At 33.7% G+C, this 25,683-nt stretch overlaps 1 protein-coding gene across 2 annotated transcripts in view; it reads right to left on the bottom strand.

Moving 5' to 3' along the window:
* The window catches only part of LOC124369822 (vacuolar protein sorting-associated protein 13), a 249,003-nt gene that overhangs the window by 16,537 nt on the left and 206,783 nt on the right, over positions 1 to 25,683 (bottom strand). For both annotated transcript variants that reach the window (XM_046827945.1, XM_046827944.1), the window contains 12 exons: positions 24,245 to 24,445; positions 22,595 to 22,732; positions 19,897 to 20,052; positions 16,230 to 16,375; positions 15,090 to 15,192; positions 13,206 to 13,441; positions 12,067 to 12,238; positions 7,623 to 7,839; positions 6,464 to 6,639; positions 3,700 to 3,819; positions 3,455 to 3,579; positions 229 to 424 (listed from right to left, as the gene is read on the bottom strand). In XM_046827945.1, the coding sequence (XP_046683901.1) occupies positions 229 to 424; positions 3,455 to 3,579; positions 3,700 to 3,819; positions 6,464 to 6,639; positions 7,623 to 7,839; positions 12,067 to 12,238; positions 13,206 to 13,441; positions 15,090 to 15,192; positions 16,230 to 16,375; positions 19,897 to 20,052; positions 22,595 to 22,732; positions 24,245 to 24,445 (1,986 nt within the window). The remainder of the gene's footprint in view (positions 1 to 228; positions 425 to 3,454; positions 3,580 to 3,699; positions 3,820 to 6,463; positions 6,640 to 7,622; positions 7,840 to 12,066; positions 12,239 to 13,205; positions 13,442 to 15,089; positions 15,193 to 16,229; positions 16,376 to 19,896; positions 20,053 to 22,594; positions 22,733 to 24,244; positions 24,446 to 25,683) is intronic.

Here is a 25,683-nt window from a genome sequence, read left to right on the forward strand (position 1 = left end):
AACAATATATTTATAAACTGTCAATACATTCTAAATGGAGCACTCACAAATTTGTAAATAAACAAAATATTCTAAAGCATTTAAAATTCATTTGGTCAAGTTTATATTATTGTGGTCCAAAAGACTGTGTGCGAGTTCTCCAGGTCAAAGCCTTGTATTTATTTCATATTTGTATTTGATTAAAAATGTGGAATGATTTCTCTCCCAACAAGAGAGTATATACTGTACCTGCATCGGCTCGTAGAAGAAGTCACTAACTCCTTCGGTGATGCCGATAACTAGACCATATGGATTGCCCATCACATCCAATCCTAAGGCCAATACGTAAAACTGCTTTAGAAGCTGTCCCAAGTAGTGCATTTGCACTTCGGCCATCAATTGTTTTTGACTCAAGAAAGTGTAGTTCCGCTCAAAGTATGATAACCTAGGAACAGGAAAACACATTTTCATTATGTATTGTGTGAGTGTTAAGTATTATTTCTAAGATTAATTCATATATACAGGGTCATCGACAAATAATGCCTAGATTTTAAATAACTGTCATAAAAAAACTATTAAAGGTAATTTAAAGGTTCTAGTCTTAAAATGTGCGGAAAGAAATAAATTTTTTTTTCATACCTTAGTATGTTTCAATGTGAGCACCGTTCGTTGCCCTGCAGATATCAAGTCTGTAGTCAACTTCCTGCCAAGTGCGTCCAATCATATCTGGCGTAACAGTTAAGATTGCGGAAGAAATTCGCTCCCGAAGATGGTCCAAATCCCGAATCTTTTCTGCGTAAACTTTATTTTTTATGTACCCCCAGAAAAAGAAATCCAAAGGGGTAAGATCAGGACTTCTAGGAGGCCATGAAATGGGGGCTGCTCTACCAATCCAATCGTTTGGGAAGCGTGCGTTCCAGGTAGTTCCAGGTAAACTAGGCCTGTAATGGTTTTTTCTACAAAAAAGAAAGGTCCAATAACTTTGTCATGAAATAACGCGCACCACACATTGAGTTTGGGAGAATCACGCACATACTCGTGGATTTCGTTTGGCTGTTGCGATCCCCATACATGGCAATTGTGACGATTTACACATCCATTTATGTGAAACTTTTTGTTGCACGGTCAACATCGTACTGAGCGGCGGCGCGTCTGTGGCCGGCTGACCTTGACGATTGCGCACCTTGTCTGCACATCACAAAGACAGGGAAACACAATCAGACAAACTAAAAACAAAACTTGCGTTCACCAGTTATCGTCCAGTGAAAGAATTACTCATTTAACATGAAAGGTTTTGATGTTATAATTTTATTAAATCTAGGCATTATTTTTCGATGACTGTATATATATATATATATATATATATATATATATATATATATATATATATATATATATATATTATATTCTTCACATTGTAATTTTGTGATAAAATAATACTATCACAATCAACAATACAACACTCTTTAAAAACACCACAAATATACAATTACCATATCAGACAGTCCAAATAACAGGATACAAACTGTTTAGTAAACACAAACTCAGGTCTACATAGAAACAAAGAGTAGGTTATAAGTAAAATATTTTTCATTCTTCAAGATGTCATTTATGAATGTATTTTTTTAGTCTTAGACTTACAGAAAATTGCTGTTTCCTCGCTAAGATAAGATACGATGATAAGGAACCAACAAGTTCATCAAGTTGGCAGTCGAGCATTGCGGACATGTATATCAGTCGCTCCGTATTATCTATTGTACGTGGCTAATTTGCACTATTGAACATGAGTGATTGTGCGTTATGTGGAGATGTATTGCCATCGGAAAAAAATTCTTGTGCTAAATGTGCAGTTTACACTTTAATTGCGCTGATATCTTAGAATCCACTTGGAACAGGATGAGCGAGAAGAGGAGGGACGAGTGGAAGTGTAAGGCATGCAGCTGAAAATGGTAATAAATGGTTTTCTAGCTATCTATCTAATAGAAGTAAACTAGTTGAGATTAAACATAATAACAATGGAAAAGTTGATATGACACGCTCCAAAACAAACCCAATCACTAGAGGAGTGCCACAGGGACCAATCTTGGGTCCTGTTCTCTTTATCCTCTTCACGAATGACCTACCTCATTTCATGCAGGATTTTAGTAAATTGATCATGTATGCTGACGACACTGCACTATTGCTAAGTCAGACTGACCCAAAAACAACTAGAGATAGACAGCTTTACAGCACTAAGCTTGGCAATACAGTATTGTCATGGCAACGACTTGGTAGCTAATGAAAGTAAAAGTCAACAACTAATATTTGGGAGAGACAGAAAGACCGTAGGGCATCTCCCTGATCTTGAAGAAGTTACCTCAATCAAATATCTTGGCATTATAACAGATGACAGTTTATCATGGACACCCCATATTAACTCTCTTTGCAGTAAACTAAGTTCAGGATTATTTGTGATGCGTAGTATGATGACCATAAGCGACTTAACTACGGCCAAGACTGCATATTACGCTCTCTTTGAAACCCACCTGCAGTATGGGATTGTTGTTTGGGGTGGAACCACTATGTTAAACATTCAACGTATCTTAACTCTACAAAAAAAGAGATACTGGGGACGTTACCACCTAGACAAACCTGTAGAAGAGCTTTCCGCGAACTGAAGATTCTTACAGTCATCAACCTTTATATTTTGGAAACTGCTACGTATGTCTACATTAATGCACCTGAAACTTCACGCAGCGGAGTACAATATCATCAGTACAACACCAGAAATGCAAGAAATGTCTGCCTTCCAGTACACAGACTAACATCCACTGAGAAGAAACCGAGTTACACTGGAGCAAAAATATGAAACATACTGCCAGAGGAAATAAAGACAACCAGCCACCTTCATTTTAGAAGGCATCTAAAAACCTGGCTGCAAGAACAACTGTTTTATTCCTTGAACGAATTTTACAATTGGAGACAACCATGTTTATAAAGACAAAAAATTAAATGTAACATTTTTACTTTAGTTCTATTACATTGTTTCTCTGTATTACTATATATTATATCATGCTGACGCCACTACTAGTCTTGAAGACTATGTAAATAAAGAGATTTTGACTTTGACTTTTACTGTGCCCAGTGTAGGTTCAACTGACCAGATGTGAACCCTCTTGGAGCTATCTGTAAGAGTTTGTCTCAACATTTCTGGCACAGAACCTCTTTAGAACGTGTATGTCTAGAGTAAGCGGTGATTTTGGCCCACCCATTATCAATTAATGCTATTCTCACCAATTGAAATATATGATCATAACCTCAATATGAGAATTTACTTGGAGAAATTGAGTGTTTAATCTTAATTAATTCACCAATTTTCATTCAAAAAAATGTTCCAATAGACATCAATGTAAAAAAAGCTATTAATTCATCTGAAATACGATATAAGGAGTTAGCTTTATTTTCCTGGTCTAAATTAATTTAATTAGCTACTAACTTGAGAATGACATCCTGGACATTTGCTACAGTCACCCCGAAAGTCTGCAGGAGAATGTTAAGAACGGGCGGTAGCTGAGCTGGTACTCCTCCACCCTCTCCACTCAGAGAGAAACTCAAGTGGATCTGTCAGCATATAGAACATATTAAATAATATTTATAACTAGAATAAAAGAAGATAAACTATGGGGTTACCATAATATGAATAATAAAATTATATATCTTAATACAATATTTTGTTCTCACCTTCAGTGGAGAAAAATGCAGAATATCAAAATGATTTTTCTTGTCTTGAAAGAAAAGCTGTGTGACGTGAGCACTGAGAGGCTCACTTATTGCCAGTCGATCTCTGGCAAAAAGCTCAGCCTAAAAAAATACCAATTAGTTATTATTTTGAATACAGCCTAATGTGATCCATAACATACATTGGTTCTCCATTTATTACACAAAGAAATAACACTTTTATTTAGATTTTCTTTTTACAGTACTAATATCTTTGTATTACATGTTTGGTTGCAATACACATTGAGGGTTGATAGGCAACAATTTTTATTTTTAAATCTTACAAAAAAAAATTGGTAAATTTACTACTAAAATTTCTAGTAATCCCACCGTATCCGCGAGTTTTAGTTATCCACGAGCTATTCCTGAGAGACTAACAGCTAAAAATAAATACATAAAAAAAAGTAATTACAGTATTAACTCAACCACTCATGACTCAATAAGTTGATGTTTGTTCGCTACTGCACAGAGGACGCTATATTATTACAGCTATTTCCACGAGCTGTTAAAAGTGCCCCTGCCAAATGACTCACATCCCCTTCCACTCTACCCTTACCCACCGTCACAATGTGCCATTGTCATTCCACATGTAGCACGCACTCCTCCCTGTGTCCGTCTGTTTAGATCATTCATCATATTGTACATACAGTTCTTTGCTTGGTTTGATTTTTATTGTGTATTTTATTATAAGTGTGAGTTATTGACACAAAAGCTTTCTCCGCATTAATCAACTAAGATGTCTCAGGTCGAGAAGAGGAAACGTGTTGTGCTGTCTTTAGTTGACACAATTAAAATTTTTGATGGGCTAAAAGTTGATAAGGATGTTTTAGTTGCTAGGAAGTTAGGATTAAATGAGTCGAACATTCGCATGAATTGAAAAACAAGGAAAAATTCAAGATAGTGTGAAAAAAAGTGGACTGCTCTGTGCCAAAGCAGCTTTTGTTTCTTAAGACGGGAGAGTTGAAAAACCGAAAGGCATTGAGCATATGGACAGAAGATCAAACCAGGAAGAGTTCCCCTAAGCTCTCATCAGAGAAAAAGCTAAACAACTGGACGACTATTTTCCCAAAGTCGTTAGGGGAGAGCAGCGAGATTCCACATCCACCACAATTCCTGGCTAGTAAGGGATGGTTTGTAAGGTTTAAGCTTCACTTCAGCCTTCATAATGTGAAGTTCATAGGTGAGGCAGCCTCTGCAGACCACAAAGCCATAGAAGAATTCCCAGCAAATTTCAAAGCAGTCTTAGAAGGGGAGAGTTCTGTACTGAATAACAATAACAAGTATTCAATGCCAATGAAAGTGGGCTCTTTTGGAGAAGGATGCCCTCGAGAAAATTTCTGTCATGATCGGAAAAAACAGTGCTGGGCTCTGAGACTGCTAAGGATCGACTGACCTTATTATTCTGTGCTAATGCTAGTGGATTCAAGATTAAGACTATGCTCGTTTATAAGTCACTGAATCCAAGAGCTCTAAAAGGAAAGGATATAAATCACCTACCAGTTTTTGGAGGTCTAACAAAAAAGCTTGGGTCATTGGAGATTTGTTTTGTGATTGGTTCGCAAACTGTTTCGTTCCTGAGGTGAAGACCTACCTTGAATCCATAAACTTGTCTTTCAAAGCCTTACTGGGTGACAACGCCCCTGGACATCCTCTAATTGAACGTCCAAGTCATATTCCTGGCTCCCAATACCACATCGATCCTACAGCCTTTAGATCAGATGGTGATTGCTGCTTTCAAGGCTTGCCATAGGAAAAAAAACGCACATATGCGTAGAACATTTCAACTTCTCCTAAAATCTATGGATGACGCCCCTTGACTCACAGTTCGATCAGTGTGGTAAACCAATAACATTGCACATTTACATTAAGAAATCTATCGATGAAGTGAAGCCGTTGACCATAAATGCATGTTGGCGAAAGTTATGGCCTGAAGCTGTACTGGTGATTGATTCCGAAAACAATTTGAGTGGAATAGAAACATCAGAGGTGTATAACATTTTAGAACTCGCTCACAACGTCGGGGGTGAGGGTTTTCCTGAAATAGACCGTCGGGATATCGAAGAAATGATCTAAGTCTATGACGAGTAACTAACATTGGAGGAGTTGTACAAACTGACAACATCTCAAAAGCTGAAAAGCCTGAAGATGAAAACGAAATACCGATAATGCTGAAACAAAGCCAAGATTTTCCTCAAAAAACATCAATGAGATCCTCCAGCATTGCAATGTAGCTCGCATATCACGTGTTGGAGACGGATCCCTCATGGACAGGGCCCTTCGGTTCAAAAGAGGACTCCCAAGATCTGGTGCTCCCGTATGAAGAAGCCACAAGGAGTCCGAAATTATTTAAGACTTCTTAAATTTTGCTTTCATGTGCTGTACAGTGTTCCTAACACTGATAAATACACACTTAAAACAACTACACTGTACAGTATTATAATTTTTTTATTATCTATACGATCCAAACCCCCAAAATGTTCATTTAAATAAGGTACTGTTATCCGCAGTTTTGCAACCCGCGGCAAATCTCCGGAACACAACCCCCCCGAGTACAGAGGGATTACTGTATTTTAAAGTTAGGCCATAGAACAAATAATTGTCAATTAAGTGTACAATAGTTTGTTATACAATATATATGAGTCTTAGACAAAAACTGATTCTATGTATCTAACAGTATGTCTCAATAGATATGAAACTACAAAAACTACAAGCAAAAAGCAGAAATTACCTCCTCACTGTCAGAAGTAGTTCCTGCTTCAAACATCTTGGCTAGTGCATTAATGAAGCCGATGTCCACTTTGACTTCAAATTCTTGTATGAGCACTGTCAAATACTTGAACTGCATTAGAGAGCTGTTTTTGTTCAATCTCCTTAAGAGAGACATCTCTACGAACGGCTTCATCACTAAAAGAACCAAATTACTTATTTGTAACATTCAATTTAATAATTATTCGTTTAGTTACTGTTCATTGCATATACAGGCAATTCTTGATTGTTGTATACAACAAATTTATATTTTTGTATGACTCCCAAAAACCATTGATAAAATTAAAAAATTAAACTATGATAAAGAAAAATCTTAAAATGTCTGAGATAATCAGTGTGCACGCAAGTGAGACGTCATTGAAATAAAAATTCCTGTAGAGTTTGGCTGATAGGTGATCAATCTGGGGTCCATTTTAAAAATATATAGTCAAAATATTTAATATAACAATATATATAATATAGTCAAGATATAGTCAATAAAATGTATGTTAAATTTCATTAGTATAAATAAACCTTACAGGCCTATTAATTTTAATAATGTAGCTCCGTAACTTTACAGTGTTATTTATCAAGCAAAAGTTTTCTTCATGTGGGATTTTTAAAACTATACAACATGAGTATGTATTATTTTTTGTCTGAGTAGGCGAATCAATTAAGCCCAGTAGTGCCAAGAGTGTGCCTTGGTAATTTAACAGAGAGAAGATTAAATATTTTTTTAAATGGCTCAAATCACATTTGAATAAAAATTCTCTTTAAACAATATTTTGATTGAGACGATAGAGACTATAAATTGATAAGCTGAAACAAAATTAACAAAACAGATTTAAGATACTGTTATTAACAGTGTTAAAAAATAAAACAATTGACAATTGTATCATATCCAATAATTACAGGCTTCTGTATAAAACCACTTAATTAAAACAGAGTAACTTAAAATAGATATTTCTAACAACATCTGAAAATCAATTTTAGTGTAATCACAATAAACAAGAGTGAAATCATGGCGTGGTGACATTGCAATAATATTGTGTATTTCTTTATATTTGTATTTATTTTATTCTATACTTAATTTTAAAATTAGTAAAAATGCTGTAATTAAGTAAAATTCTGAAGATATTTACCATTTTCCATATTTACACTCTTTGGTGGTGGTACGGGTGCAAATATGACAGGGAACTCACAGTCATACATCTGGTTGTCAATCTGGAGCCGATTGACCTTAGCATGTAACTGCATTTGGTGTGAGGACATACCATACGATATCCACAGACCCTCATTGAAAGTGCGTCTCATCACTCGGCGATCTGGCTTCAGTATCTCATTAGTTTCAAAGTTAACCTAGCAAACAAATTATTTTTCAATTTATTAAGTCAAAGTCATAATAGTCTAATATACTCATTTCACTGATTTCAATAGACATAAAAATGATTTCCTTAGTTAGTTGTCCATCAAGTTGATGTCTTTGTATTTAAAAAATAGTAAATAATTGAAATGCATAAATATTTTAATGTCAGTATAAAAAGTAAAAGTTTAAAATTGTACTACTTCAAAACAACCTTGGTATAATATTGTTACTTCTTATCAGTTATCTAATTGTAGTATTGTAGTACATTAATTACTTTAGTCAAATAAATTAACCTTTTCTAAACGTACAACACTTGTGATACACCTATTTTCAATGTTTAAATATTGTCAGTAACACATTTGTGAAAATGCTTTATCTCTATTTACGTATGAAGTACATTCAAAAGATATAAATGGTGTATATTTGTAGAAATATACTTTTTATCTGTTCAGAATTGGTCTTCTATTATTTCATTCATAAATAATAATAATACAGATGATATTTCAATCGATAAAAATAGTGTTTAAACAGTTTCTTATATAAAAATCTTTCAAAAAACTTAAGGGTAGAACTTCATTCCCAAATAGGAGAATCGGCACTCAATTCAAAAGTAATTGTGAATACTAGGAGGTAATTTTATTTAAATGTTCCATGTGTGAACCCCCGCATCCACCATTTAGGGGTGAATATTACTTGACCTTCAGACTTCCCAATACCTTATCTTCCCTTCATTTTTATTAACAAAAAGCCAAGTATTCATCAAGCAACATTGCTGCTGCACCTAATATTTTATTAACTGCACAGCACTGGTACTTTGTTATTGTTTTTATGTAATCCTCATTTAATTCATTTACCTTCTGTAAAATGTTTTAAATAGAAAAGTTTCCCAATTTTAAACCTCAGAAATATGACAACCCTAAAATTTTAGAACTGTTTCCTAATGACTGTTCCTCTGATAATCACATGATTTTGACCCTTGTTAAGTTTTTTTATGAACTGTTATGACTTTGGCTATAGCTAATATTAAAATGTTCTCTAAAAGGCTGTATTATTTATGAATCCACCTAGAAAAGTGGGTTTAAAATGTTACTCTTAAAATGTTACTGTTTAAAATGCGCTCTTAAAATACACTAATGGTTGACTGGTCTTATTCTTTTTCCAAACCTAATGAATTATTGAGGCACCAGGTACCTGAGACAAACCTTTACTTTTATTATCAGTTAGTATGATAACTGATGTATGTAATTTGTATTGATTTTGCAGCTAAAACCAGTTTAAAAAGATTAGTCTGTGCAGTAAACAACCGAAATTCTTTCCAATCCATTCGTTCCAAATGAAAATCTTACTTTGTTTAAACTGAAAACCGCTTGTTGTAATATTTTTCTAGACACAAATAAACATAACTGTGAGAGTAGTACTAATCTAGTACTTATCACTAAAATGTCTATTGTCTTAACACAATATGGTTTATTTATATGTCCAAAAAGCTGCAACTTCCCTAGCCCACCTGTTGTTTTTGTACAGAATTGAGGAGAGAAGTGTGTGAAAAGTGAACCATTCCAGGTGCAGATAACATGCTGTTTAAATGAGAGTATGAAAAGGATAGCAAAAGTTTAATTAAAACAGGAAACAAATTTTTTGCTAGCAAAATTTTGCTGATAACGACTCAAAAAAAGAAAAGAAAACAAGACAAAACAAGTATATATTTGCTCAAAGAGGTACATAAAAATGTAAATACTGATATCTAACACATTTCTCAGAGTTGAAGATATTTCTATCACTTAGAACAAGAACTGAGGTACACTCTCATTGCACATAGTCCTAAGATAATTTTGGCGCTTGCTTCTAGAGTGACAGGGTATTCAACACGGGTAAGGTTTGAGAGGAGGGTCCAATCTTGCTAAGATCTTATGTTACATGCACTATGAGGTGGGATAGTAGACACTATATATCAGTTATTTCACCTTGGAAGAAGGAGAGGCTAGTTCTGATCCAGCCTCTCAAGAGTCAGAGCGGGTAGGGTAGGTTGAGAGTAGGGTCCAATCTTGCTGAGATCTTATGTTACATGCACTATGAGGTGGGATAGTAGACACTATATATCAGTTTTTCACCTTGGAAGAAGAAGAGGCTAGCTCTGATCCAGCCTCCTGCTGAGATCTTATGTTACATGCACTATGAGGTGGGATAGTAGACACTATATATCAGTTTTTCACCTTGGAAGAAGAAGAGGCTAGCTCTGATCCAGCCTCCTGCTGAGATCTTATGTTACATGCACTATGAGGTGGGATAGTAGACACTATATATCAGTTATTTCACCTTGGAAGAAGGAGAGGCTAGCTCTGATCCAGCCTCTTAAGAGTCAGAGCGGGTAGGGTAGGTTGAGAGTAGGGTCCACTCCTGCTGAGATCTTATGTTACATGCACTATGAGGTGGGATAGTAGACACTATATTTCAGTTATTTCACCTTGGAAGAAGGAGAGGCTAGCTCTGATCCAGCCTCTTAAGAGTCAGAGCGGGTAGGGTAGGTTGAGAGTAGGGTCCACTCCTGCTGAGATCTTATGTTACATGAACTAGGAGGTGGGATAGTAGACACTATATATCAGTTATTTCACCTTGGAAGAAGGAGAGGCTAGCTCTGATCCAGCCTCTTAAGAGTCAGAGGGAGTGGGAACAGTACTTCTTCAAGTTTGGACTTGCAACAACCTTTAACATTAAGGTAACTCTCTATCCACTCCAACAGACATACTCCTCAGTAAACTAGACTTGTCGATCAACCCTTTTATTCCAATATCTTGACATTTACGATTAGTGATGTGCTGCTCCTGGACATCCATGGGGTGGCCCAGATGTTCAGTTCACAGTTCAAATAAGTTTATTTTTTTATAAAGCAATAGCATGTGTGGGGTTCAGAAAACAGTAACTTTAAGTACAATTTTAGAAATTTTTCATATCGATACTAAACAGTTCAATATTTTTTCTCCATTATAATAACAATTTTAAAAATTCAAGTATATTTTGATTAAGTTATATAACTAATGATAATACTGTTAAAACAAATAAATAAATAACAGAGTAAAAATGTATTTAACAAAAATTTTAAATGATTCATAACAACAAAACTTTTTTTAAGTACTCCAAATGGCTTTTAATGGACGCTAGCTGTCTTATGAGTATACATTTATATTTTTTAAAATATATATATATTTAATAAAACTAAAAAACATCGGTACCTATTTATTGTGTTTTATTTATTGTGTTATAAATTTATGACATAATTTGCTAATTAAAAAAAGTTAGTGAAAACACATTGGTTAGTAGAGTGAAACGCCGCCTACCGCATCAGAATACGACGATCCAGTCAGAAATGGCAGCGCATAATGTACTTCACAATGTGTACCTAAAACAACCTGCCATTTCTGATTGGATAAACCTTTTGAGATGCGGTTTGCGGCATTTAACTCTACTAAGTGAGCTCTTTCAAATGAGGTATCACTCGACCCATGCTTCAATTTAAGATTTCCATGTTTTCCTCTGTGGGCCGTCCCCCCATGGTTGGCATGTCACGGTAATAGCAAGAAAAAATAATTTACATAGTCATATGACACTGTGCAAAGTTTATAGTTGTTATCTCCTATGGTTTTTAAAATATTAAGCCGTACCCATACTTTTCAAACACGCTGTATATGCAACATAACGTTCAAGGAACACATCATGGACCATTAAATATATGTTTCACTTTCATCTTTAAGTTTGGTTCACTTTCAAACAACAACTAATCACTTTCTTGTAAAATTGAATTATTATATACTTTAATTCTATTGCAGAAGTTTTCAGTTTTAAGAGTGAATTTAGAAGGCAAGTGGGTATACTGGAATACTCATTAAATTCATGTCTGTACAAAGTTTTATGAATATACAATTAGCATCCCTGTGTATTTAATTGAGTTAAAGTGCAGTTAAAATATTATATTTCCCAAAAATAGGAGTTACTCTGTAACATCTTCTTAGATGATAAATGTTTTTAAATTACAAAACGTTGAATCATAATAACATCTTTCTAGATATTAAGATGGAAATGACACTTTGGCTTTTGCTGGAAGGTAAAGACCAGCCAGAAGTAAACCCTCGTGGGACTTGATGATGTATGCTATATAACTATTTCATTAATTTATTTTAGACAGAACTTAAATGTATTAACCCATAATTAATACATAAACTAACCTCAAAATTATGGCGGATTGTACAGCAGGCTGGATACAATTTAGATTTTCCTTCAGTGTTCAGCTCTTGTTTATATCTTGTGTATAATGTTTCCAACACCAAATTGTCCTTAGGCTTAATTTTTTTGTATTTGTTGGATCCTGGTTTAGCAAACTCCCACACAGCACCCGAACTAGGAAAAATGAAACATAAAATAATATAAAACAAGACTAATGAAAATATTTTAGTCACAATTAATTATACTATATAATCTAAGCATGCACATCAATAAATAACAAAATGTAGGTTTTTCAGTTACTGATTACACTAATATTTTTGGAAAATTAGAGTACATGAAAATCTTTCCAAAAAGTAAGTTTGGGAAACCACTGACTGAGAAGCATGTTGGTTGAAGGATGGCAGATGTCTGAAAAAGTTTGATACCATAAAAATCCTTTCATCGTAAAAACCAAACTTTAAATTTAAGAGTAGTATATTTATTATTTGCTACTGGTCAGCTTTCAGTGGTCAGGAATTGAGTGTAGACCTATTTTACCTGTATTCTTTAGTTCAGTTTTAATAATTTGTGTTGCTTTTATTAAGTGCATATTTTAGGATGCATGTGCATAGAGTTGACACACAACATGTTTGTTGTGATTCCTGTCTGGTATGATTTGTTTATTTTAACCTATATATACTGTACTATAGTATCGTAAGAGATCAGATAGTAAATCTCAAAATTTAGTGTTACCAACTTCTTGCATAATTACTGGCAAATGTCCAAAAAAATTCTATTCATTTTCAAACCATCCATCATCAAAAACAAATTTTTAACAAAGAACCTTGAAACAAAGAAAATTATATAAAACTTAACCTAGACGTATAGTCCAGATTTCCCACCAACTCCACATCCTATCCACCTGAGGAGGTGAAAAATCAAGGCACAATAGCACAAAATGGGTGTATATCCTAAATTGATGTGCATAGCTTAATTAGAATATATTGAATCATTAAAATACTATGCCTTTTCATTACTTTTGAGTACCCCTGTTTAATTAGGCTAACATTAAAATAAGCACATACATAAACTTTGTATAATCTAATTTTTGCCTAAGAAACAAAGAGTGGATTCTGATCAATCTAGTGACAAGTGTTAATACCTGCTAATTCCCAAATAGACGAGCTCTTTTCTCATCTCATTGTCCACCAGAGATAGTCCCACACCATGGATGGACACTTCTACCTGGAGGTCCATAACCTCCAATAAAGCACTTGCTTCGACCTCTCGAGCGATATCAGCTTCGGCAGTGAACAGCAACACACGCTGCATCCCATCAAGGAATGACGACCAATACAGCATCACACTGGGTGACAAATTGAAATGTTCCACCTCATCCTGAACAAAATGGGCAATAATATACAAAACTCTTTACTGCACTGTCTTAAAGAACAACAAAATAGTCAGCAATGTATAAAACTATAAATTAAAGAGCACTAAATTAAGATTTATAAATTCTTGTGATTGTGTATCAGGTTGTATCCCAATGATTTTGAGTAATGGTGTACATATCTTTTGCATCTAAAGGGAGACATATTGACCACCTATGACTGGTATATAAAAACTTGATGTAAAATTATTTTGAATAAAAGTATTTTTAACCCTCTCCCGCTCGCATTGTTTCCAGGCGCTCACGGTGCTTCTAACTTCAATTAATTCGCTCTGCCGGTCGTGCTCGGTCAAAATATGCGGCGCCTCAACTTACACACGTTCTGTCATTGTAATTAACTATAATTATTTTACAAAAATATTTGGTTCAATGAAGTTGATTGTACGAGACCAGGGAGGGGGCACACGGACAGCTGGGCGCTGGTGGCGCGGGGTTGTTTGTTGCACAGTTACTTGGTGAAGGTCATTGTCTGGCTCGCCGTCACTGCCACTGTCACTGTGATCACTCCGAACTACATCCTCAATGCCACCAACCACTTCACAAGGCTCTGGTACATCACTTCACTCACTTGAATCGTCGCAATCACTACTAATAACGAGATAGATTTCACTGTCACGAAGTGTACAAATACAACCCGCCATTGTTTCCGCACAACTAATACAAATAGCAAAATAATGGAATAAATCTACTGTAAAAGTAAAGTAAATGGTCTCCTGATAGCAAACAACCCATAGTAGTACAAAATATTGCTACTCGAGAGCAGCACTTATCGGCTCTAGTGGGTAAAGCAGTGCGTGCCGATCTGTACCGTTTAAGCTGTAGTGGCTATGTGGTGGCCGAGCCAATTCATGCCTCGCGAGCGGGAGAGGGTTAAATGAATATCCATTACTTTTTAAAATATAAATGTTTAAACCGAATGATACTTTTTGCAAAGTCCTATAGTAAATAAATCCTTGTTTGAATCCAGAACTACATTTAAAAAAAGGTTTTTTCCAATATTACTAGTTTCATATATAAATAGTAGGAATGGGACAATTCCGAAACTCTATAACTTGATTATATTTAGCTTGCAGTATCTATGTTTGTGCATTGCTGCACTTATGCATAGATGTCAGCTGCTCGGTGGTAAAGAGACGTATACTAATTTTTGGTTATCTCATAATTTGTGTAGTTGTATAAATCTATCATCTTTAAGAATATATGTATGTTTATATTTTTAAAGGCTTTATCATGGCTAATGGTGGTTTGGCTGACTGCTCCTACTGGGCATTTAGCATATTGGCTTGTATTAATTACATATAATACAAGAATCAGTATCAAGTTCAGAATCAAGAAGCAAGTCCACAATTTTGATATCGGTAATGAAATAGAAATAAAATATTTTTGGTATCGGCCCATCTCTTATAAATAAAAAAATAGATATAAATAATTTATTTCATTGACTGTTCATAAACAAATTATGAAATTAAGGTAAAACCAAATATTATATTATACTGTGGAAGTTTAAAATTTAGAATGTGTAATTTAGTAATTATAAAAATAAGTGTGCATTATTTAAAAATATTAAAACAAGTCTTTCATTATTTAAAACATTACCTTTTTGAGGTCTGTAGAATAGTTTTCACACCAAGTGAGAACATGTTTGTCTTTGGGTGAAGTCCAAGTAAACAGCTTTTTCTGTCTGGGTAGCAACGCTATGCTAAAAGTAAACATGTAAATATACATACATTAATTTTCTATGTTCACAAGATAGGCATATCTATATCTTGTTGGATCATTAGTTAGGTTACATTATTGCTGCTCCCTACATTATATGCGGTTCATCCTTTTGAGATACAGCATGACAAGTAACTAGATTAGCTAGATATCATATATGCAGTGTATGAATTCAATTCTTAAAATTAAATTTTTCAGTAATAGTATATTTTTTGATTAAAACCTTTTACTGCCAGCAGGCATGGAGCGTATACATTTCATATAATAATGTTTTAAAAATAAATTTGGTGGGTATGTACTGTTACTTGTGAAATTATTCTTTGTTACTGTTGTAACTTACTTACATTAACGTTTTATAAGTTGAACATGATATTTACAAAAGTTATCAAATATAAATAGCTATAGAAAGCTACATTTAGTCTAAGCCAAACAAGATTGTACAAATTCGTTTATTATTGAAGCAAATTTAAAATAGAAGTATTTTTATTTTTTAGGAGTATTCTGCTTATATATATATATATAAAACATTACGCTTGGATTGTACAACAATATGAAGAACATTATGCCATCAAACTTTTAAATAATTATTAGAAAATAATGTTACAGATACTCTTTGTTTAGTAAAAAAAAGGTGTTAAAAACATAATAAAATGTGTTTTGCAAACCTAAATAGAAAATAAAACTTTATAGAGCATGAAACATTTTTTTATTTTTATTATTCTACAAGAAAGTGGTAGTCAATAAATTTAGAAAAAGATTTTATATATGAGTTTTTTTATTCAAACAAAAGAGTTAATTTAATTTTCATCCTTTAGCATTTTACAATATATTTAGGTTTATATACATACTATTGGAATATTACTATATTCACTTCAGCTTCCTTAATTTATTGATGATTAAAAAAACCAAATGGTTTTTAATGTTTTTAAGAAGTAAAATCTGCTTAAATGCCATGGCACTAGGGGTAAAAAATATCAACCATCCTAAATTCATTGTTAATGAGATGAACAAAGTACTTACACTGAATCAGTTCCCTTCTCTTGCAAGACTATCTCATGGTTTGAATGGTTCAATATGAGAGCAGGTGCCATGCCTGGATGGTACAGATTGAATGTGATATATGCAGCACCTTCTGTTTTCTGTATATATACTTCCACACCTCCATACTGAAAAATACCATTTTGAGTATAAATCACAGCTTAACTCAAAACATCACTTTAATATTACAAAATAAATTCACATTTTATAGTATGTGAATGATTGGTTACAGTTGTGTACAGTGTATTAAATACAATACAATACATTTTAACAGGAAAAAGAGCACAAAGAAAACACAAGAAAGGGTCTCAAAGAAAAATAAAAAATTGCACACCATTGTTGGTCAAAAGACCATCATATGAATTGGGATGAAGCCAACATAATACATCGGCGACTACATTTCTTTAAAAAGAAATTAATAGAGACTACATACATTACAAAAAACTACAACATTACATTATTAAGGTGATAGCTTTAGATGTATTTAGCTCCAACTTAAAAAATAGATCTCTATATGTAGTATTAAAAAAAGATACATCTATGTGTAAACCAATAACATGTGGAGTCCCACAGGGCTCTGTTCTGGGACTTGTGCTGTTTGTAAACACATTCGGTGTGGCTGGCCCGCCGGCGGGACCCACGCGTCATGGCCTTGGAGCGGGGGGTGCGCGGGCGGACTATCGCGCATCGCATTGTGTATAGGCTCCGTGTGGTTCAGCCAGTTGCCGGAGTAGGTTGGTACGCTAAAGCAGTTGGCTAGTGGTTCGTGTCGGTCTTGGAACGTAGTTCGTTGTGTGTGTACGAGTGTTGTATGATGAGTACAATGGATCATTCAATCCCTGGACTGTCTGGAAACACCTCAGAAGCTACCCGCATCGAGTTACAACCTGAAAATCTAGACTATGTCGACGTAGATGACCCTGTTCAACGCGCTGTGGATGACGTATCGGATGAGGAATCAGATGATGGATCGTCGGTAAATGATGCTGATGAGGACCCCGACATATACACTACAGCTCCACAATGGACAATAACAACTTCAGGAATGAGATCTATACAGTTTACTAAATTTGAACATAAGTGGGAGGATTGTATATAGTGTAATTAGTTTAATTTTTTTAAATTTAGGACACAATGTACAATAAAAGTGCGTAGTGATGAAATGCGGTCGCGGTTGACGCTCTTGAGCGCGTTCGGCAGTGCAGCTTGTGCGTGGGAGTACACGAGTGACAATGCCAGGTGCTGCGGGGTCCGCCGGCGACTGATGACTCTGATGGGCCAGAATGCACATCAGGAGTTCGGATTTGTGGCTCTAATGCCATTTCCAGACATTTCAACACATAAGGTAGGATTTAGTAACAACATTTTTTAGCACCTAGGGTACCGTCTTGATATAATTTTTCAGCAGCGAATGGGTTAATTGCAGTGAATGATCTGAGTGTAAATGTACCTGTGAATATTGCTTTATACACTGATGATACCACTATAGTAACTACAAATAAAGATTATAACAAACTCTTAGAACACTATAAGTTGAATATTAAATTACTTGTAGTGAACTGGCTCACTGCCACAAACTTGATTCTAAATAGTGATAAGACAACTATGTAATATTTAGCCTCAGAGAAGAACTTAATAGGACAAGAAGATATATTTCCAAAATTTTTAGGTTTGACTTTTGATCCTAATTTAAATTGGTATCAGCAAATTGTAGGCGTTAAAAGTAAACTAAGTACAAGTGTGTTTGCAATTAAACGTTTATGTGGTGAATTTGAGGAGAAATCTCCTATACAATCTTATTTCAGGCTTTTTCACTGTCATTTAACTTATGGTTTAACTCTGTGGAGAAGAGGAGGAATCAGCAGAGCATATTTGGTTAGATTGTCCTGCCATTTTAGAAACTCGGAAAAGATTCCTGGGAGCATATCTCCTCAGCCCCAAGGATATCGGAGAACAGGAGCCCTCAAATCTGATAGGCTTCTGCAAAAGCCTCGGACTTTGTGGACACAAATTTATGTAAGGGAGGCACAAAGGTCCTTTTAGGACTAAGTTTGGGGACAATCCGTCCTTTTCCCTCAGGAAAAAAACTTATGGTTTGATTGTTTGGGGCTCTTCTCCTTACGCAAATGAAGTATTCATCTAAAAAACAGCTGTCAGAATACTGGGAGGAGTCAATAAATATCATAGTAGCAGAGAACTTTTCAAACGTTTTAAAATTTTGACATTATTCCCTTTATATATACAACAATGCCTACTTTATCTCCGAGCTAATTTAGATAAAGTAAACCTAAGGAAAAATATTCACAATTATGAAACAAGAAGTTGTAACCATATCAACCTACCTCAAACCAGACTAGCTAAAACCGACAAAAGCCCAATGATGATGGCTATTAGACTATACAATAAGTTACCATTAGATATAAGGGTGCTAAGTGATATAGAATTTAAAGCTAAACTAAATTATTTTCTTTGTAACAGATCATTCTATTCAGTGGAGTACATATCAACAGTGTGGACGAAGCAAGATTTTTAGGATATTGATTGTTTTACAAAAGTAAGTTGTAATATTGTATTAACGTGCCAATGTATTTGTGTAGAATATTTTCTGGCAGAATAAAATTCTTATTCTTATTAAATTTGCAGACCAACCAATCAGTCGAGATTAGGCCGCTTGGGTTACCAATTCTAAAAAATGAACTAAAAAGAAAACCAAAAGTCAAACAGATTAGATATTTGTAATAAACCAATGCTGAGTCTCAGTATGGTTTTAAGAAGTTCATCTAGCATGAACCAATAATAAAAAAACGGCCCATTCCTGTCCCACTTCCTTTTTATTGCCGCCATCTTGTTTCTGCCGTGACGATCGCCATTTGCTATTGGCCTCTGGTCAGTCGTAGATGGTTGGTCGACGAATGCAGACGTATTGTGACCTGTATTCTGTAGTTTAGTTTTAATGATTAGTTTTGTGTTTAGTTTTTATTAAGTGCATGTTTTAGAGTTAGTGAAGTTGACACACAACATGGTGGTTGTAATTTCTGACTTAGGCGTGTCACAACGCTCTGGTATTATTTGTTTATTTTAACCTAGTTTGTAATTATGTGTTAGGTCAGTTATTTACCTGAAGAAGAGATCAGATTGCAGATCTCGAAACGTAGTGTTACTGATCTTTTATTTCACTGAATGATGGCAAATGTCTGGAAAAACTCTGTTTCCTTCACATTGGCCATGTGAGGCCAACTGTCACAACATTCACGGTTATTAAGCTTGTTGGATGAAGTGCGTATTGTAAAAGTGTATTTTCAGTGGATTAGACATAATCAATATAATACGTAGGGCCACTTTACCCAACAGTATTTTTGTACTGCGTATCTTCAGTAGCCAGAGATCAAACGCACATGAGATATTTGTGCTGCCAACCAAGAAAATGAAATTTTCTACTATGAAGTTAAACAACAACATTGATGTGATAGTTGAACATTTTAACTTTTAACTAATGGTGTCAAGTCTATGTTTATCAACATAGTAGTGACAAATAAACTATAAAGTTGCAAATAGTAAGAAGAAAATAAATTCTGAATGTAAAAAGAAAGAAACATCAAATTCCAAATTTGAAGAAATACTGAGCTTAAGTTTTAATTTGTGTATTTACCTTGTTCGCCAACTTGAGCATGTAGTTGAAAGTACAGTTGAAGGGGAAGGGATTGGTCTGTTCTCTTGTACCTGCCAGTCGCATCACTAACTCGGGTGTCGACTTTTCTGATGGTATTGTCTTTGGCCAGAATGGGCACACATCCATTGGTTCAACCTGTGATGACATACATGTGGATAGTCTTAACTGAGTTTCACCCATTCTCTTATCTTATTGCAAAGAACTGGAATCATGTTTCACTGAGTGACAAGTGAGTTACTGTCATAACAACTATATATTTCATTTCATCATTTTTATTTGCCACAAAAATGTACATCATTGAGAAAGTGATAAATACAGCTCATTATTATAGCCATGTCAAAATCTAACTAATAAATAAAACTAACAATAATTAAGCTTATACAGCACAACATTGATTGTAACAGAATACAAAAACATAATAATCATTAAAAATCCATATTTAAAATTTTTTTAATTTATCTAAGCTATAAAATGGATTCTCCAACAGCCAGGAATAGAAATTATTTTTAAATCTGTCAAAGGGATATGAGCTGATTTGTTTTTCAACAAAATTATAAACCTTCAATGGTACCACAACATGACTGTTAAGGGTTTTGCTTAACCTACATTGTCCAATTTCAGTATAAATTTTATTACGTGTGTTATGGCTATGAATTTCATGTTTAAATTTAAGTAAATTTGGATTTTTATGTATAAAGATAACTAAATTATATATATAAATTTATAACAGTTTGGAATCGGAAGTTCTTAAAGTGTGGTTTACAATGCTCTCTAGGCTCACATTTTTTAAGAACTCTAATAGCCTTCTTCTGCAGTAATAATATTTCTTCAATCCTAGAGCAGTACCATACAGTACTAGTCCATATCTAAAAACAGATTGAAAGAAGGTTACTTGGATAAATAACTCGTAACAGTCTTTTATTTAAGTAATCAATGTGTGCTCCCCATGTCAAAGTTTTGTCTATATTAATACCCAAGAACTTTACTGTATTTGAGAAACCATCATCCAATGAATCCGAATTGTGCCTAAGATTAAATAACATTTGTTTAGTTTTGTCCTTATTAAGCAACAACCCACTTGCATGAAACCAATTTGAGGCATTTTTTAATGTATCATTTGCCAACAATTGTATTAACAAGGTTGTGTCATCTGTATATAAAATGGTTTTCAAATTAACAGAAAAAGGCAGATCATTTATATAGATTAAGAAAAGTGGGGGACCCAAAACGGAGCCTTGTGGAACGCTCCACTCCACGGTAGTTTTTTTCCGACCACTTACCATTGACATTTACCAACTGTCTACGATTAATTAGATATGGTTAAAAAAATTTAGATTTTACCCAGAAAATCCATAAAATTTTGATTTAGTGATGAGAATTTAACATCAACACAGTCAAAGGCCTTGCTCAAGTCACAGAATGTAGCCTGAGCAAAGTTCTTATTCTTACTGTCGCTATTTTATCATATACCGGGTGAGTTTTTTAAAGTGATCCAATAGCTAACATTTTAATTACACAACTTATCACCACACTTTAAATTTGGAACTTGCTCAATTTTAAGTTTTACTCAAGAATACACTTTCAAATTTTTTGAAGATGGCCGCCAAATTGAAAAACTACCTAATGGTTCGGATTTTTTCAGACTGATGATGAAAACTTCCAGTCCACGTAGCTCCTGAACTATTAGAGATATTGAAAAACTCTCAAAAGCAAAAATGTCTTATTTTTTAGAGTAGAATCTAAAAACAACATAAAATACAGGGTGTCCGTAAAAGATTTTAAAGTTGGCCGCCATATTGGAAAATGGCGGCCATCTTCAAAAAATTTGAAAGTGTATTCTTGAGTAAAACTTAAAATTGAGCAAGTTCCAAATTTAAAGTGTGGTGCTAAGTCGTGTAATTAAAAAGTTAGCTATTGGATCACTTTAAAAAACTCACCCAGTATAGTTTTTAAGGTATTTACATTTAAACATTTTTGGAAGCCGCCATTTTGAAAATAAAGCTGTTGAAAAATTGAAATTTTGTTAGGTTTTAAGCTTTTAGGTTATATAGGTACATACCAGATTTAAAGTTATTATAACAAACTGTTTTCAATCTAAAAATAGTTACGTGATAAAACAAAATGGCTGCTATTTTGGTAATTAATGCTTTTCAACAGTTTTAATATAATATCTTTGTATTTTGTCCAGGAATAATACCTGAAAATATTGGTAAAGAGTTTAGGGAAACCTGTAAATATGTTAGTTGTATATGTAACTTAATAATAAACACTGAAAAAGAAGAAATTTTAATTTTGTAGATCATTCATATAATTTTCATACAATAGCCGTAAAATTATACCTCGAACTAGGGCATCTAAATATTTCTAAACAATACCTTTAGGAAACGCTATAAAGGATGTGAACTTTCTCCCTGCCTAGGCTAACATTTCCTTTGTATAGCACTAGTTGAACAATATTTTTTACCTCCGGGGTTCTAAGGATAAAGCAATAAATATAAAATTACAGTTTTTAGAACTTTTTCACATGTTATGCATATTAAAACAAACATTGCATACTAGTGTTACTGCTATAAATATTTAAATAACTATTCATTCTTATTAATAATCTGTTGAGACATAACATTTAACATCGGTATTCTTATGTTTTATGATTATAATTAGTGTTTAAATAGCCTACCCTGATCCAAGGCTCACGTAGTTTATCAGTCTCCTGGACTTCCACAGCCACTTTGCACTGGTTGACAAGTATGTGATACGGGGTGAATGTTACTTGTTTGGTCAGAGAGTTGTACATCAGCTGGATGTGGACTCCAATCTGCAACACAAGGATCAAAGATCCTGTATGTAATAATCAAACGCATGTGATGTCACTACAAGTGATCACGGATGTAGGAATGAAAATTATAGCAATTTATCATGTATACTACCTGATATTGATTATATGCAGTAACAATATTTTCATACTTTGTGGCATTTTATACAATAGGTATGAAGATACTATCTGTGGAGACATAAAGCTTAATGTTTCATCAGACAATGTTCCTTTAAAGGAGTTTTAAAATGTTCTATAGCAATATACTATGCAATAATTAATGCACTGTTCTACAAGAATAACAATACATTCTAAAACAGAAAACAGATACTTTAACAAAACTAGTTTATTTAACCCTTGCCACGCTGCAGATGGATATATTTGAATGGTAGACTTTGACCTAAACACCAAGCATGATTATATCCGCAATTACACATTGTGTCTCTTGGAGAGATTTTTAATTCACAAAAAGCCTTTGGAATGGCAGGTGCACACTCTGTGCTTATCGCAATTGACTAGGAAGTAATTCTAGACAACCTACATTCTGTGGCATGAGGAGGGGGCACCCTTTGTCTAGCTCCATCTACTCCTACAGAGCCATAACCAAATACATCTGTTGTTTGCCCAGTTGATATGATAAGATGATAGAAATTACCTACAAAACCTTAGATAAGAAAATTCTCTAATAATTATTAGTTAATATAATTTTTCCGTTTTATTAGACTGTAACATGAATTTGAATTTAGATCAAATTAACAGTATAATAAATAGTTCTTTTAAGATGTTTATCAATAAATGTGATAATTTTAATTTTAAATGCCCTGTTTTATATTTTTTGTTTACCTCTTATAGCATATTTATAGTAAAAATTAGCTTTGAACTTAAAGAAAAATATATTTTATAGATGTCTTGATGTTAAAGGAGTATGGAATTAATAAGCAGTATGTGAAGGGTTAAATTTATTCCAGAATTAGAAAAATATGCTTATATGTTGACAAAACAACAAAATCAATTACGTTTAGTTAAAAACTAGTCAATACTGGCTTGAAATTAACCCTAATACAAATAAGTAATACAACAACTTAAGTGAAAGAAGCAAAGTTTATAAGTCTTACTTGGGATAATTCACTTGATTGGAACAAACATAGACAAGAAAATTACAAAATTTAGCTCTGGTTTGTATGCTCTAAATGTCAGTGCTATGTACATTTGATGCTATCAAATTACTATATTTGTTACACTCCCTTTACATACTAGTTTTGGTATTTCTGAGTATGGATCAATGTCTGTGAAAAATATAAATATTGGTTACTCAGAAAAAGCAGTACAAACTCTACTAAAACTTAGGTGGAATTATTCTGTGAAAAATCAGTTCCCAGAATCATGACAGTGCATATATTCATAAAGCCATACTATTTGTAAAAACGCTAGCGAATAATATTGAATTAAATAGTGTGAGTTAAATTCGTTTATGTGCTGTATCCAACAGAATAAACCCAAAAGGTAAATACACACCTGGTAAGTCATGTCGCCAGATTTGCAGATGACAACACCAGAGCTTCCTGCAGCGTCAAGAGAGAACTTATCTGACCATTCTCCCTTGTCTACCATGATGGAGGCTTTTTTCTTACCGAAGAATGATTTCGCCCGGAAAGAAAACATGACAGGTCCCTGATAAGTCGAAGGGTGGAATAATACATTGTTGACATCTTCATGCTGCAGGCAAAAATAGAAAGTTAGTTAAATTAATTCATATTTGAAAAATAACTCAGTAAAGAGAACTAAGTAAGATAAACTTTGGAAAAATAGTATTATGAAAGAATGTGATTCTTACTTGGAAATACTTGATCAAAGAAACACATTAAGAAAAAATTCTCTGAAGAGTACGAACACTTGTTACCAATATAAATATACTTTTCAATAATCATGCAGTGAACACCTATACTAGAATTATAAAAATTTATTTGAATTAATATAAGTAAACATTTGTCGGGATACAAATTTTATTTGAGATCAGGTTTGCATTGTACTGCATAAATGTAACCGACACAAATTTGTAAACAAGCTGGCACAGGACACCTTCTGTATATGTAAAAGAGTGTAGTGTGCTTTAGTACATTAAATTTAGAGGAAGAAATGGAAGAATATGTAAAATTACGAATATAAACCCATCTCAAGTGATTTTTTATTTTAATAACAACAATATATTTATGCAACCAAAATGAAATCAAAAGTACAGTTCCCAAGCTGATTGGTATAAAATTACCTTTCTTGCTTAAAGAGCATTCTTGTGCAGATGCAACAGAACTGAAATCCAGAGTACAAGACCCTCCTCTACACTAGTTTCATAGCCCTACTAGTCCACGTACTTGTGTGAATACAGGTGATAAGATTCTAGTTTGTAAAGAAAATTTCACAGATTGAACATTTATTTTTGAAATTTCACTTTACTAAAGCTTTCTTGTAGAGGGCTCACATGTCTTTCCCTTGGATTGTATTTTGTATTTTCATACCCTCATCGACATTCTTAGGTGTTATGGAATTGAAATGTATCTTTATTCTTGTTAAACATTCATATTAATTGACATCTAACTGAAATAACATATTATTCCACTTACACTCATTTAAATAAAATAACTGATCCAATGTACTGTTTGAAAACAATAAATGTTAAATGCATCTCACATAGGTAGACAGTATCTTAGAAATGTTTTTCTAAATATAGAGCTAAAAACACTTTTATATTTTAAAAAGTCACAGCTTTATTGTATTTTGCATATACCTAATGTAAAAAATAAATACATTTTATAAAACTAAAGTGAAAAATTAAAGATGATGCATAAGTACTTACCGCAGCAGACTTAAACTTTTAATACAATATGCTGATAGTGTTTCGTGCACATTGCAGTTGAACAAAACTATACAGTTGTATACTAATGAAGCTGAACCATTAA

Source organism: Homalodisca vitripennis, chromosome X (assembly GCF_021130785.1).
Source record: "Homalodisca vitripennis isolate AUS2020 chromosome X, UT_GWSS_2.1, whole genome shotgun sequence".
NCBI lineage: Eukaryota > Metazoa > Arthropoda > Insecta > Hemiptera > Cicadellidae > Homalodisca > Homalodisca vitripennis.